The 15,932-nt window shown below is 45.4% G+C and overlaps 1 protein-coding gene across 1 annotated transcript in view; it reads right to left on the bottom strand.

The window, feature by feature from the left end:
* The window catches only part of GLDN (gliomedin), a 60,976-nt gene extending 45,420 nt beyond the window's left edge, over nucleotides 1–15,556 (bottom strand). The window contains exon 1 of the mRNA XM_068963556.1: nucleotides 15,194–15,556. Within this exon, the coding sequence (XP_068819657.1) occupies nucleotides 15,194–15,556 (363 nt within the window). The remainder of the gene's footprint in view (nucleotides 1–15,193) is intronic.
* Between the last annotated feature and the right edge of the window lie 376 nt (nucleotides 15,557–15,932).

Below are 15,932 nucleotides of genomic sequence, written 5' to 3'. Positions count from 1 at the left end.
GTCAGCTACCCCGGACTCATCCCTCTGAAAGGCAGGAATTCACACTGGGACCAAGATGTGGTGATGACAATCTATAGACCCCAACAGGAAGGCAGGCTTTGCCATGTCTGCGGATGAAATACTGAGGCATGACCTTTTTCTTGCAGCCCCACAGGAAGATCAGCCAAAGGTCCAGGCATTTGCTGATGCAAGGGAACAAATGTTGGCCATCCCATGCTGATGGCTTGGGGCTGAGTGCTCTTGGTTCAAATGGGTATCTTCAGAGTCCAGCTAAATCCTGCCCAACCTTCCCCAAAGACGTCCATCCCCACTGACTGATCCCTTTATAGCCCAGCAGCAGCACTGTGCTCCTTCATGTTGCTCTGGCTCCCAAACCAAATAGGCACCTATTGGTGAGAACGCTTCCATCTTCTTCCTGTGTGCCCCATTCTCTCATCTGGTCCCTTTGCCAGCATTAGAATGACATTCAGCATATAGTAGATATTTCATCAGTATTAACACCTCCGTCTAGTCAAGGCTATGGTTTTTCCAGTGGTCTTGTATGGATGTGAAAGTTGGACTGTGAAGAAAGCTGAGCACCGAAGAATTGATGCTTTTGAACTGCAGTGTTGGAGAAGACTCTTGAGAGTGCCTTGGACTGCAAGGAGATCCAACCAGTCCATTCTAAAGGAGATCAGCCCTGGGATTTTCTTGGAAGGAATGATGCTAAAGCTGAAACTCCAATACTTTGGCCACCTCATGTGAAGAGTTGACTAACTGGAAAAGACTCTGATGCTGGGAGGGATTGGGGGCAGGAGGAGAAGGGGACGACGGAGGATGAGATGGCTGGATGGCATCACCGACTCGATGGCCGTGAGTCTGAGTGGACTCCGGGAATTAATGATGGACAGGAAGGACTGGCGTGCTGCGATTCATGGGGTTGCAAAGAGTCGGACACTACCGAGCTAGTGAACTGAACTGATTGATTACTCAGTCACCTGGGAACAGAATGTGCTCTTCAGCCAAAGACATTATTCATTTTTGACCAGTAGATTATGGGAACCAAACGTCTAGCATGTGGTTACTGTTTCTCTTCGTGTCTATTTGCTTAAGATAACTTTATTTTGGCAAATACTCCATTAATCCCTAGAAAATGGGAGCCCAGAGATTTGAGGCTTATCCTACTGGGGTCCCTGAGACATGGCCATCTCTCTCTTGCCCATAGCAACATCACTGCAAAACCAGGAGCTATTGATGTGCCCCTGGTTTGGATGGAAATAACACAAACTTTCATGCTCTCTTGAGTAGAGACATCTGGTTAGGGCTGGGTCAGCCAGACAGAGACTGGGGTGCTGAAGGAAAAGTGGTCTCATACATCAGTGAAAATACAGTGTAAAATTAAAAGACTTGCTCCTTGGAAGAAAAGCTATGACTAACTTAGATAGTGTACTAAAAAGGAAAAACATCACTTTGCCAACAAAGGTGTGTATAGTCAAAGCTATGGCTTTCTAGTAGTCATGTACAGATGTGAGAGCTGGACCATAAAGAAGGCTAGTCTCCACTGAATTGATGTTTTTGAACGGTGGTGTTGGAGAAGACTCTTGAGAGTCCCTTGAACGGCAAGGAGATCAAACCAATCAATCCTAAAGGAAATTAACCCTGAATATTCACTGGAAGGACTGATGTTGAAGCTCCAATACTTTAGCCACCTGATGCAAGAATCGACTCACTGGAAAAGACCCTGATGCTGGGAAAGATTGAGGGCAGAGGGAGAAGGAGGTGACAGAGGATGAGATGGTTGGATGCCATCATCCACTCAATGGAAATGAGTTTGAGAAATTCTGGGAGATAGTGAAGGACAGGGAAGCCTGGCATGCTGCAGTCCATAGGGTTGCAAAGAGTTGGGCACAACTTAAGAGACTGAACAACATAATCACCGCCCCCCCACCCCCAGAAAAAAAGAAAACCCTGTAGAAGAATTGAAAGATAACACCCAGGGCTGAAAGGTCTGGCATGAAGTACATGTGTTTTGGGAGTCAGACACAGTTAAGTCTGATGTGAGTGCCAGTTCCTTCACTCACTGGCTCTGTGACGTTGAACAGGATGTGTTATCTCTCTAAGCCTCAGTGACCTCAGGAGTAGATGGACTGTTGGTTAGAGTCTCCCTGTGTCCAGGTAGTGAATATTATCATGCTCGGCCTCCCCACTATTTCTTAGGTACACTACCAGCAGGGATTCCCTCCCTCACAGACTCAGGTATTCAGCTGCCTCTTCAATATCTTCACATAAACATCTAACAGAAATCTTGGTGATAACATATCCCAAGCTGAACTCTTGATATTCCCCTCAAAATCGTTCCATGTGCAGTTCTTCTATCTCATTAATGACAATTCTGTCTTTCCACTACTTGGGCCACTAACTTTGAAGTCATTGAACTCCTTCCCCCCGCCCTCCACCTCACATCGCAGGTTCAAGCTGTCAGCAAATTCTAGCAGCTTGACATCAGACATATCTAGACAGAGTCCACTTAGCATTCCACCCCTTAGCCAGTACCTTTTTTCACTGCAATAGTCAAGTAAATAGCTTCCCTGCTACCACTGCCCATGCTTCCCCTCCAAAGAATCTAGTCCACTGTAGTGATCCTTTGGCGGAGAAGGCAATGACACCCCACTCCAGTACTCTTGCCTGGAAAATCCCATGGATGGAGGAGCCTGGTAGGCTGCAATCCATGGGGTCGCTAAGAGTCGGACACGACTGAACGACTTCACTTTCACTTTTCACTGTCATGCATTGGAGAAGGAAATGGCAACCCACTCCAGTGTTCTTGCCTGGAGAATCCCGGGGACAGGGGAGCCTGGCGGGCTGCCGTTTATGGGGTTGCACAGAGTTGGACATGACTGAAGCGACTTAGCAGCAGCAGCAGCAGTAATCCTTTGGAAAGGCAAGTCAGATCATATCACTCTGCCTAAAATCCACCCCCCCTCAACCCCGCCCCCCCCCCCACCGTGCATAAAGGCCAATGTCTTTACAACATCCTGCAAGGCTCTACATGAACTGGTCCTCTGGTCCTTTCTCTGCCCAGTTATCCTCTGACCCCATTTCCTACCACTCCCTCCCACTCCCTCTTCTTACTGTTCCTTGTGCTCTCTGTACACTCCCCCATCTCAGAGCTTTTGCTCTCGCTCTTCCTTCTGCCTGAACAGCCCTTCCGTAGATTTCCACATGGCTCACTCCCTCACCTCCTTCAAGTTTTCTGTTCAGATGTCACCTTCTTAGTGAGGCCTTTCCCACCCAGAAGACTTCTAACTGCATCTCCCCCTTCCTGCTCCCTAACCCTCATGCTGCTTTATTGTTCTTCATAGCACTTTCACTTTCTAATGCTGCAGGTGATTTTACTTACCTTGGCTCTTGTCTGTTGCTACCCTCCCAGAATGTAAACCCCAACAGGACAGGGATTTGCATGGTTCGCTTAGACTGTTTCTTGTACACCCACGATAGTGCCTGTGATATAGTAGGTAACTACATGTCAAATGAATGAAGGAATCTCCAACAGGTAGAGCAGGCCTGCTAAATCAGTCTTACCAATACCTGACACAAACTCCTATTTGATGGATAGCAAGAATTCTTAGAAAAGACTTTAAAAAATACTCCAGGACTCATCTCCAAAACTCCTCATGTGTAAAGAAACTAGATTCAGAAACCGGCAGATATCTTAGTCTATATTTGCCCTTGCTGAGTTGTAGATGCATGTATCAGTGAAGAGATATTCATCAAATACCTCGCTAATGGTGTAGCAGAGTGGTGAGATATATTTAAAGAGACAAAGGTGACTAGAGATGACAAATCAGAGACCAAAACTGTACACAAACAAAGTTTTAGTTGTGTGATACAGACGATAAGTGCATAAGAGGTTATGGGTGGAAGAGATGAGTGTTTTGAAGTGAGCTAAGAATCACTTGTCTTCCCTAGGCCTCTAATGGATTTTTCTGAAGCAGGAGTGCTGCTGGAATAATCTTTCACTAACTGTTAATAATACTATTCCGTGCTCTCATTATTCCTTTCAACAAGCATCTTCAGATAATTTTGATTCTTATCTAAGTATGCTTATCTTCACCTTATAGTCAGAAAAGTATACATAAATGGTAGTTAAGTAACTTGTCCAGTGTTGGGGGGAAGGACAAAGAATTAATCCATTATCCCAAACTCTGCCCTTTGGCATCCTTTGTACATAGCAAAACCATTTGTGAAGATGTTTTGTCAAGCTACTCCCTGCTCAGCCCCCTCCTGCCTCTGCACAAGGAACAGCTATAAGAGGTTAGTCCAGAAAATATTTAGAGGAGGTCCCTGGGTTGAGAGGAGAAGGAAATGGCAACGCGCTCCAGTATTCTTGCCTAGAGAATCCTGTGGACAGAGGAGCCTGGTGGGCTGCTGTCTATGGGGTCGCAAAGGGTTGGATATGACTGAAAGGACTTAGCAGCAGCAGCAGCAGCTGGGTTGAGATGCTCACAACAGTTGTGGATGTTGTTAGCATTGAAATATTGGCTGGATGAAACTGTTGGTTTGACAAACATGCTGTTTCTGTGGTGTTCAAAAAGCTTTGATCAACAGAAGAATGAAAGCATGAGTCCACCTTGAACATGAATATTTACAAATTATGCTTAGTGTAATTAACTTCCCTAAATTCAATACCCAGCATATATGTATGGTTTGAACCCATGAACCATAAAAACGACTATCTGGGAAATAACATTCTTTCTAGAGGTCATTATTTAGGCTTTGGGAACTGACTTTTACTTTTTAGCCTTGTAAAGACCTCTCTGATGGAGAACACATAGTTCTTGGAAGAAGGGTATTCTCTTTTCCTTGAATATTCTTCCATTCTTCAGTTTTCCTTCCCCTTTTCCTCTATTTTCATCTCATGTTCAATCTCAAAACAAATGTAGCATTCTCACATCTAAACTAACCCACTTCAGTTTCCTCAATTCTGATCACTCCACCGTCTTTGGATGGATGTGGACCAGGTGGCTCCTTTCTCTTTTCTTACATCCAATTAGTTCCCAAGTTCAATTCATCCTTATTTCATGGTATTTCTAGGATAGAGATCTTCTCCATTTCTGATACCATCACCTCAGCTAGACAAAATCATTTCCTGCCTGGACTAAGGCAATAACTTCCTAACTTTCTTCCAGCCTCTCATCTCTCCCCAATACAATCTTTCCTGTATTGTACAGCCAGATCAGTCCTATAAAATCGCTTCCTTCATGAGTGCCCCATGGAAAATTCTCCCAATTGCTCATCAGATTCATTCTCAGCTTTTCAAAGGTAGAAATTCAAGGCTCTCCTGTGGCCCCCTTAATTCCTCTCCCACAGCCCAGACTCCTCAGTGTAGGAAAGCTTCTTGCTCTCTCAGCCTTGCAACCATGTTCGTTCCTGTCCCCAGACCTTGGCTCAAGTTATTAACTGTACTTGCACTGATTTCCCCTCCTTGCCTGAGCAAATATCATCCACTCTTCATTACCCATTTCCAGTTCTGCCTGCTCCACAAAACCTTCCTTCATCACTTGAGTGAGGACTGGTTTTCTCTGTCACTGCCCTGATGCTCACTGTTAAAGAATTTTCTCTAAAGGCCTGACTATTCAGAGGGATGGATTCCAAGGACCTCAAGTATTGCCTATAGGAAGACGGCATTTTCCACTTTTGAGTGAAGATTCCAGACCCCAAAAGCACTGAGTCACTGAAACACTGGGGAATTATTTTGCAGTTGCTAGCTCATCATTTTAGCTTGGGTACAGTTACCCACAATGCATTTCCAAGTCCTTCACAGTTTTTACATAGAGCTTATGCAGCATCTCCAACGGAGAAGGTGATGGCACCCCACTCCAGTACTCTTGCCTGGAAAATCCCATGGACGGAGGAGCCTGGTGGGCTGCAAGTCCATGGGGTCGCTAAGAGTCGGACACGACTGAGCGACTTCACTTTCACTTTTCACTGTCATGCATTGGAGAAGGAAATGGCAACCCACTCCAGTGTCCTTGTCTGGAGAATCCCAGGGACGGGGGAGCCTGGTGGGCTGCTGTCTATGGGGTCGCACAGAGTCGGACACAACTGAAGCGACTTAGCAGCAGCAGCAGCAGCATCTCCAAAATTCCCAGCACTTTGACGAACACAAGAAACTTTCCGAGTGGCTGGAAGATGGGGTTACTCTACTTATAGCATTCTGAACAATTCCACGAATTGTATTTTAAGTGATCTTTAGTTGGCCTTGTTCTTTTAACTCCACCTTTCAGTAAAGAAAATTGTGTCTGAACTTCAGTTAAACCAGAAGTAAATTATATCTACTTAAAATATAGAGCTGTTACAACTCAAAGAGCTACATAAAAAAAGCAACTGACAGGCTGAAAAATGCTCCCTTTGTAGCAGAATTACAACCTAAAAGCTTCAGCTTGTTTTACACAACATGACCTTTAGTCTGTAGATAAAATGCATGTAAATTAAGCTTGAATGTCAACTAGATTTGGCCAAGGATATTTTTCTGAGGCAGGGAGGGAAGAAGAGTTTGAAGAATGTAGATTTTTAAAATGTCTTTTTTTTCCCCAGATAAGTTATGTCTTATAAGATCTAGGACTATTTTGATAGTTCCCACATAGGTACCCATATCCTGGAGAACATGAGACACCCCACCCCAAGAAGGAAATTGTTTCCCTTTCTTAGAATGTTTTTGCTCTACCTTCCACTCACATTTTATCAATCTTTCAAATGAAAGCATCCAGAACTTTTTTTCAGAACTGCCATCAACAGAAATCAACAGGAGTACACAAGAGCTATGCCAGTAGCTCAGAATGGGGGTGAAGATGACTCTCCTCATGGGTGTCAAACCTCGTCATCAGTGACCATGAAGCAGGGGTGAGGCCCTGGGAAAGCCTGAACTGTTGAAGAAGCCACATCAAGGCTAATTCTGTTTTGCTTTCAATGACGAGATGATTTAGGTTGGTGTGATGCCACCCTAGGCTTCAAAAGGCAAAATAGGATTCCAAAGCAGCAGCTGATAACAGCACATATGATCAGACAACTCGGCATTCTGCAGACACTGAAGATAAATAGTAAAGCCAGAAACAAGATACTGAGGGCATGGGGCAAGGAGGGCTACATGATAAACTCACAGCGATTAATCTCAGCAACAGCTACAGTGAACAGTTACTGGAAGTCTGGCTATACTGGGCACTGTCCTTTACCTACTTCCAAACAACTGTATGAGGTGCATATTCAATATTATTATCTCAGTCTTACAGAGGAGGAAACAGGCTGGGGGAAGTTAACAGACTTGCCCAAAGGTGCCCAGCTACCAAGCTGTGGGCCCAGGATGAATCTGTCTGATTCCCAGGTCCACACTACTTACTGCCATAACATACTTCAGGGAAGCAATGGGGAGAGAGAATTTGCCTGGGAACCTGACCATGAAGAAGAAGGAATTCCAGGTCTCCCGAGTTAAGGGCAGCCACATAATGGCAGCAGCATCACCTGAAGGCAAGCCTGAACCAGCCAAAGAGAGATCCTGAGATAAAGGCTTTGTGGAGGGTGAACAGTATCTCAGCTTTGGAAGATTCATGGTCTGAGAAGTTCTGCAGTGCACCCAGAAAGAGCCTTCTACCCAGAGATCTCTCAGCCTGTCATCTAGTGGGCAGTGGTGTGAAATGACAGGCAGGTCTGAGGGATTCAGCCATCTCCCTGGAGTGGAGTGGTGCTTTTCCAGAGGGTGGAACGTGACCTTGAGTTCATTTTATCCTTGGCTCAGAAGGTTGAAGGAAAGGCAGGGAAACAGCAGAAAAAGATGGAAGTGGACAATTCACCAGGCCCTGGAAGGTTCATCCTGCTCAGGTTGTATGGGCTCAGGGGGCCTTATTCCTGCTGCCCTCATCTCTGCTGCTATGGCTAGAAACTAGGAGCTTTCGCATAACCACAGGACCCGAGAGTAGGTCCAGACAGTTCAATGTCTTCCATGTGGCCAACACAACTTCCCTGTCCCACAGGTCCAGATGCTCAGTCTTGACCCACTTGTTTCTTCCATAAGTCCTTAGACAAGCATGACAACTATACATCTTCACTGAAGGTTTTATCTGCATGTGTGCAGAATATGTATCAATGAATAAAGTGTCTGAAAGATGCAGCTAAGGGGCCAGCCCTCTCCTGTCTTCCTCACATACCATCACGACCTGATACATGAACAAAATTTATGAGTGTATTCATAGTACCAACACCAGACACAGTCTTAGCTGAGATGTAGCTTCAGGTTTTCTCTTACGCTTAACTGATACTTGGACATGGCTTCTGACACGCAAATTAACATGTGACATCCCAAGTGCCCATTAGCACATGCTGCTATGAGAAAGGCTGCATAACCTGCCCTCCTCTCCCGCCACAATCAGGCTCCGCATGTGGGTTACTGCTTTGGCCGCCCGGTCTTATTTTGTCCTGCTCTGTCAGGCCTCTGAGCTCTCATCAAGGCCCAGTCTATACGACAGGACCTAATGGGGTATAAGTGTCTCCCCTGCAACTGAATAGAATAGATGTGGTTTGAAACAAGGCCTTGATATGCGGCTGAAGGGGTGGCTATTCTAACATTATCCATTCCAGACTTGGGAAGTCAGCTACTGAACAGAATAGATGTGGTTTGAAACAAGGCCTTGATATGCGGCTGAAGGGATGGCTATTCTAACATTATCCATTCCAGACTTGGGAAGTCAGCTTAGAAGGAACCAGGCTTGAGGGCTGGCTCAGTCCCACTGCCTCCCTCTAGAGTGAATCCCTCTCAGTGCAGCTCTGTCCTGGACTCTGTCTCCTGCGGGACGGCTTAAACCCCAAGGTTAACACTCTGCTTAAACAACCCCGATTTAGTAGCTTAGCTCTCCAAAGGTACAATGACTAGGGCCCTCCAATCCCATGGGCCACTGTCTAAATGAGAGGTCGGTAAACTTTTCTGTAAAGAACAAGATAGGAAATACCTTAGGCTTTGTGGGTCATATGGTCTCTGGTGTGACTACTCAATCCTGTGGTTGTCATGTGACAGTAATCACAGACAAAACATAAACAAGTGGGCATGGATGAATTCCAATAAAACTTTATTTATAGTTGTTGAAACTTGAATTTCATACAATGTTCATGTGTCACAAAATACTGTTCCTCTTATTTTTTTCCTATGCACGTGTAAATGTAAAAATCATTAAGTCACAAGCTGCACAAAAACAAATAGCAGGCTTGATTTGACCTTAGGCCATGGTTTGTTGACTCCTGATCTAAATCCTCAGCTTTTACACCATGGAAGTGACCCAGTTCAAGGGGTGGGAAAGGCAGGTAACCCCTGCCATGATCAAGCTAAGGCCTTGAAGGAGATACAGCATCCATGCAAGCAGAAGCTGTGACTACGGTCATGTGACTTTTGTTCCCTGTAAACAAGATAATGAATAGATCCATGCACCTCAGAGTGGTCATTATGAAAAGCTGTTTGCTACAATGCATTACTAGTTAACATAGCTGGAATCTCCTCCATGAGAACTGCCCACAGTAAATGCTTTTGAAAAGCCACGTGACAGGAAATCTCCATCCACTGAAGGTAGAATTTATGTTTTGTGCTCACATTTAGTTGCTAAGCTATGTCCAACTCTTTGCGACCCTATGGACTGCAGCCCACCAGGCTCCTCTGTCCATGGATTTCCCAGGCAAGAATACTGGACTGGATTGCCATTTCCTTCTCCAGGGAATCTTCCCAAACCAGGGATCAAGCCCGCGTCTCCTGCATTGGCAGGCAGATTCTTTACCACTGAGACACCAGAGAAAGCCCTATGGTTGATGTTTGATCCAAAACCAAAACAAAATGAATGCAACAAGCAAACCAAATGAAATGCAAAAAACCAACTCCACTTAACCACCAATAATGGTAACAATGGCACGGATTCCACTATCCTTTCAAAATTAGGCTGGGAAATCAGTGGTGGGGGTGGGGGTTGTGGTGGAACTACATAAAGCCATTTTGTTCAAAACCAAGTCTTAACTCAGCTCCTAACAATGTGAGTGTTGTTTGGCAAACACCCTGTCAGTCAAATAAAAAACATGTTGAGAAAATTTTTGTCAATACTTAAAAGCCAAGAGATTTCACATAAAAAGACAGATTTTTAATACTTTTCTTGACAAAAATCAAAAGATCAGGCACACGAGGCTCTCGTTCATGTACAGCAACCATCAGCAAAAGCCTCCCCTGTAAACAGAGCACATGATCCTTGGGTGGGCACAGTCCCTACTGCGCCCTACTGCCCCCAGCCCAGTGGCAGCTGCCATGTAACCTTGGGCTTACAGCCTTTTCACTCACAATAAGAGTAACACAATCACATGGTTCAAAAGTCAAAACAATGCACAGAGCTATGCACTGAAAGGCTCATGCCCACCTTATCCCTAAGTAAGTAATTTTGTTCATTTCATTTATTTTTCCCCTTCCTCCTTACACTTTTGTCATTTAAAAATATATCTTCGGGGTTGTTCCAATAGCAGAACAGAGAATTTACTCATTCTTGCTTTATAGCTACCTAGTATCCCAGTGGATATATACGTCAGTTTATTTAATTAGTCCTGTAGTGGACACAGGATGTTAGTCTTTTGTTTTTACCAATATTCTGCAGCGAATAACTATGTGCATATGTCATTTCATAGGTGACAAAGTCTTGTGCAAGATACATTCCCACAAGTAAGATTGCTGGGTGAGAGAGTAAATGTATTTGTTATCCAAAGGTATTGCCAAATTGCCTTACTTATGGGCTGTAGCATTTTGCATTCCAAACAGCAGTATAAAAGCAAGTCTGTTTCCCTTCAGTTTCCCCAACAGAATATGTTGTCGAATTTTTGCAGTTGCCATTCTGAAAGGTAAGAATTATATTTTGGAGCAGTAATTGCATTTTTAAATCAAGAGTTCTTTTCCTGTGTTTTTAAGAGAAATTTGCATTTCTTTTCCTGAGACCTATGCGTTCCATATTCCTACTGGATTCCTATTTCTGTTGCGGATTTCCCTATTAAATTCTTTCCTTGTTAAATCAGCTTCTAGAAGTGCTATATATATATATCTTCTGCATATATATAATCTGCATATATAATATATGCAGAAGATTAGCCCTGTACCTATGATATGAGCTGCAAATGTTTCTTTCCAGTATATCATTTATCATTTGCCTTTGATAATGGTGTATGTGTTTGTTTCTATAATTGTTTGTCATGCAGTTTTTGTTGTTGTGTGTGTGCTTTTTAAATGTGGTTAAATTTATTCATTTATTGTTTGCTTTTGGCTTTTGAGTTATAGTTCTCATTTCCCTTTCCAAGATTAAAAATGAACTTACTCATATTTTATTCTAACAGTTTTAGAACTTCATTTTTTTAATGTAAACTTTTGACCCATTTAGAACTTTTTAAGGCACACATTGTAAGTAGTAAAACTTTCTTCCTACTGGGTGCTCAACCCAAGATTCTAGGGAGGATGATAAAGCTACCAGAACATCAATAAGGGTGAGATTTGAAGAATGGGATGAAAAAGAGAAACTGATGGCGGGGAGGAGTGAGAAGAGCAGTGGGAGGGAGTGGAGACTACACAGCACCAGCATCTCTTGCTGGAGCTCCTGGCAGATGGGTTCCCATTACTGGTCTAGCTCAGTGGTACCCAGGACCCTTTTTATTACTTTTTCCCAAAATACTCACTTCCTTTTAAAGACTTAATGGCTATACCAAACTAATGGGCTTCCCAGGTGGCTTTAGTTCAGTTCAGTCGCTCAGTCGTGTCCGACTCTTTGCGACCCCATGAATCGCAGCACGCCAGGCCTCCCTGTCCATTACCATCTCCCGGACTTCACTCAGACTCACATCCATCAAGTCCGTGATGCCATTGCTTGACAAGTAGGAGACGTGGGTTCGATCCCTGGGTTGGGAAGATCCCCTGGAGGAGGAAATGGCAACCCACTCCAGTGTTCTTGCCTAGAGAATCTCATGGACAGAGGAACCCGGTGGGTTACAGCCCACCCATGGGGTCACAAAAGAGTCAGACACAACTTAGCGACTAAATAATAACAATCAAACTGATTGTACTTAAGTAATAATTAGTTATTCTGTCCTTTTAATAAAATCGTTTACAGCTGCCAATCACTTTCTGGTCAGACTGTGCTAACCAGAATTAACATGCTGAGTTGAAGTGCTTTCAGCCAAAAGCATAGAACTTAGAAGCACTGGTTGGCTTGAGAAGGCTCATCTTGGATAAATGAGCCATTTTCAGAAGACTTTTTGCAATGCTGAAATTAGTGTGCATACAGTGTCTTTGTTCCGAAATCTCTCAGGACATGGGACTTCTATAGTGAGGGGACCTCTGATCTCACCCTCACTGAAGACCTACTGGTGCTATAGAAAAAGGTGAGGTAAAGTGTAGACTTCAACCCTAAGAAGCTGGTACACTCACCTCCATGCTGTATTCTACATCTTTAATATTGCTCTTAGCAATTTTTCTACTTAGGTGCCCTGTTGTTGTTCAGTCGCTAAGTCATGTCCAACGCTACATGCCCTGAGAAAGTTCTTTTTAAAAATTGTTTCCTCATGTGAATGATTCTCTGTTCTGAGAAACACAGAGAGTAAAGATGAGGAAAATCTACAGAGGTGGATGGTGAGAATGTTGTCACAATAAAGTATGCAAAAAGCTTTTCACCTTAAGTTTGTTCCTTTGCCTAAAGCAGAGGCCTCAAGAGAGACCTGGTGAGAATGAGGTGCTTAATACAACTGACCATCATCAGGAAGGCATGCCAAGGCCCTTTGTGTTGGTGAGTGGGCACCCGCCCTCGAGCTGCACTCCTAACAATTAATTAAGAATCTCTGGGAGATGGGTCCTAGGCATCAGTCAAGTTTAAACTCCCTATATGGTTTCACTGTGCAACCACTGCTCTAGAATGGAGTTATTCAAAGGGTGGTTCTCAGACCAGCAGCACCAATATAAGGGGGAGCCTGCTATAAATACAGAGCCTCAGCCCCCAATTTAGAGCTTCTGAGTCAGAATTTGTGTTTTTTATAAGATCTCCAAGATCTTCATATGCACACTAGAGAAGTGGTGGTCTAGAGGAGCGTTTCTCAAAGTGTTGGCACCTGGACCACCTGTATCAAACTCACCAAGGGGTTGGGAGGGTGGGAGATGGGTAGGTTGGGGGACTTAAGGAAGCTGGTTTTGGAGATTATAATTCTACAAGTCTGAGTGGGACCCTGAAATCTGCATTTTTAATGTGTTCCCAGGTGAACCCTAAGTCTACTGTTTGGGAACTACTTCCAAAAGGACTGTGATGGTGACTTTCTCCTGGCTTGCATGGAAAATCCCTCAGTGACTCCTAAAGGTCAAAGCATATCCATTGCAAGTGGGGGATGAGTTGGGGATAATCTTCAAGTGCTTCTCATCCAGATAAATGTAATGTAATGTCTCTTCTCTGACTTGCTACAGAGCAGGTAGTGGTAGTTAAATCAGCTTTCATACTGACACAGATATGAGTGTCTGCATTCTCTTGGATTAATGATGAACAGAATGCAATCTGGATACATAAGCCTCTACCTTAAAAGCAGGATTTAAAATATAAAAGGTTGATGCTCAGGTGCAACCTTCTTGGATGGTTTAACAAACCCCTAAAAATGCACAGTGGAGAGCCAAGAGAAAGAGTGAATTTCCCTAAAGAGATTTCTTTACTTTACAGAGGTCCTTTTCTGAAACTTTTGCTTGCGTCCAGATTTTTAAATGATAATGTGGGTAAAAAAAAAAAAAAAGAACTCGGGAATGGAAAAATGTGATCTTTCCCAAAAGATGTGCTTGAAGTGCGTAGTACTTTCATGTAGTTATGAAAGCACTTCAGCTCATGTAAGACATTTAAAAGCTTCTATGATAATAGGATTAAGTGAATTTATCTTCAAACACCTAGGATTCTGAAATATGGCTCACACTTGAGATGACAACTGAAATCTTTGTAAATTTAAAGTAAAATATCCATCACAGCTGTAATAGATAATGAAATAGAATGGGGAACTGCAATGTGATCCAAGTGTAATGGTTAGATAATTACTGAGCTAATATCAGCAAAAACAAATGAAGTTAAAACTGGAAGAAAGATTTTTGAGGCTTTGCTTTAAAGACTTTTTAAAGTGCAGTGTTTCTGAAATCATTTTTGGGGAGCACAGTGGCCTTTGAAAATCTAATGAAAAGCTCTGGACTCTCCCCTAGATGCATGAGCCTGTGAAGAGCTCACTCTGACATTTCCTGAGGTTCCATAGACTTCTTGGGGGCTTCCCAGGTGGCACTAGTGGTAAAGAACCCTCCTGCCAATGCAGGGGGCGTAAGAGAGGTGGGTTCGATCGCTGGGTCGGGAAAAACCCCTGGAGAAGGAAATGGCAACACACTCCTGTATTTTTGCCTGGAAAATCCCATGGACAGAAGAATCTGGTTGGCTATAGTCGATAGGGTCTCAAAGAGTCAGACATGGCTGAACGACTGAACTGATAGACTTCTTGCAGCCCACATGATAAACCCCAACCTTCACATTGCGTTTTGACAAAGTGGCTCTATGTTGATTTCCATTATTTGTAACCACTTGGTACCCAAGAGTAAGTTTCCCCTCAAAAAGGTCCCAGGGGTTGGTAAAATTAGGGCTGTTTTCACATAAACCGAAACTATTAGGTTGTCAGTCTTGGGTGGGATGAGCTGAGGCCAGGTGAAAAGCCAGACCAATAGATGATGTCAGAGAAAGAATCACTTTACAGAAGTGTGTGCTCTTCCAGAAACGTTGCGTCTGTGCTCTCAGGGGCCCCCTACGAATTTCACAGGCAGAGCTTGGGCCGCTGTGGCTCCTGTCACACCAGAAGGTGAAAACCTGTGTTCAAAGTTACGAAGTAGGCTCTTAAGAACATTGCCTATCCCCTAATTTATCTGCAGTCTGAACGACGTCAGAGCTGGAAGACTTACCCCCTCCCCCATTTAACAGATGAGGAAACTGACCACAGATGGGATAAGGCGCTCGCCAGGGTGATTTCCCCAGCGGGTTCACACCCAGGACTTCTCCCCAAGGCACCCTGCCATCTGGCCAGGGGAGGAGAGGATGTCCGAGGCGCTCTCCCTACACTGTCCGCTGCCCACCCCGGCGGGGGCGTCAAAGGGAGCTGAGACCCCGCCTACCGGCACCATGGAGTAGGTCATCATCATCAGCATGTCGTGGCTCTCGGCACGGATGTGCTGCGCAGGCTCCCCGCCGTGACTGCGCTTGTTGCGCGCGGCGCTCGCGGGGTCTGGGGGTGGCGCGGGCGCCCGGCGAGGCGCGCGACTCAGCTCCGCCAGGAAGGCGCGCAGGGCGCTGTCCTCGCGCTGCTCCCGGCCCCGCTGCGCCTCCAGCGCCCGGAGCGCAGCGCTCAGCCCGCGCCACTGGCACAGCGCGAACACCGTGCCTGCAGCATTGAGCGCCGAGAGCAGCGCCACCGCGGCCAGGGCGCCGCGCAGCCCCCAGCCCGCGCCCCCGCGGCCTCGCTCCGCGCCTGCAGCCATGCTCTGCGCGCCTCGGACCGGGTCCGGCAAGGCTCTGCCGCCTCTCACCCCGGCAGCCTTTATATGCCTCGGGCAAGCCGTGGGCTGGTGGCAGCGCCGTGAGTCACGCCGCCCTTTGGCCCTGCTGGCGGGGCGGGTTGGGGACAGTAGTAGTGGGGCCCGAGCAGCCCGGAGGGACAGGCCGGCGGAGTGGGGGACAGGAGCGAGACAGTCTGCGGAGGCGGGCAGGCTCACACTCCTGGTGCCTGGCCAAGCAAACTAGCAAACCCGCCTCTCCTTCCTTCTCCCCCACTGCCCTGACCGTGGCCATTGCCATGGCCCAGACGGGCAAAACGAGGGTCAGACTGAGGGGGAGAGCAGGAATTCTTATGGCCTG

The sequence above is a fragment of the Capricornis sumatraensis genome, chromosome 2, assembly GCF_032405125.1.
Source record: "Capricornis sumatraensis isolate serow.1 chromosome 2, serow.2, whole genome shotgun sequence".
Classification (NCBI taxonomy): domain Eukaryota; kingdom Metazoa; phylum Chordata; class Mammalia; order Artiodactyla; family Bovidae; genus Capricornis; species Capricornis sumatraensis.
Note: the sequence above shows the minus strand (reverse complement) of the source record. Positions and strands in the feature narration are given on the sequence as shown.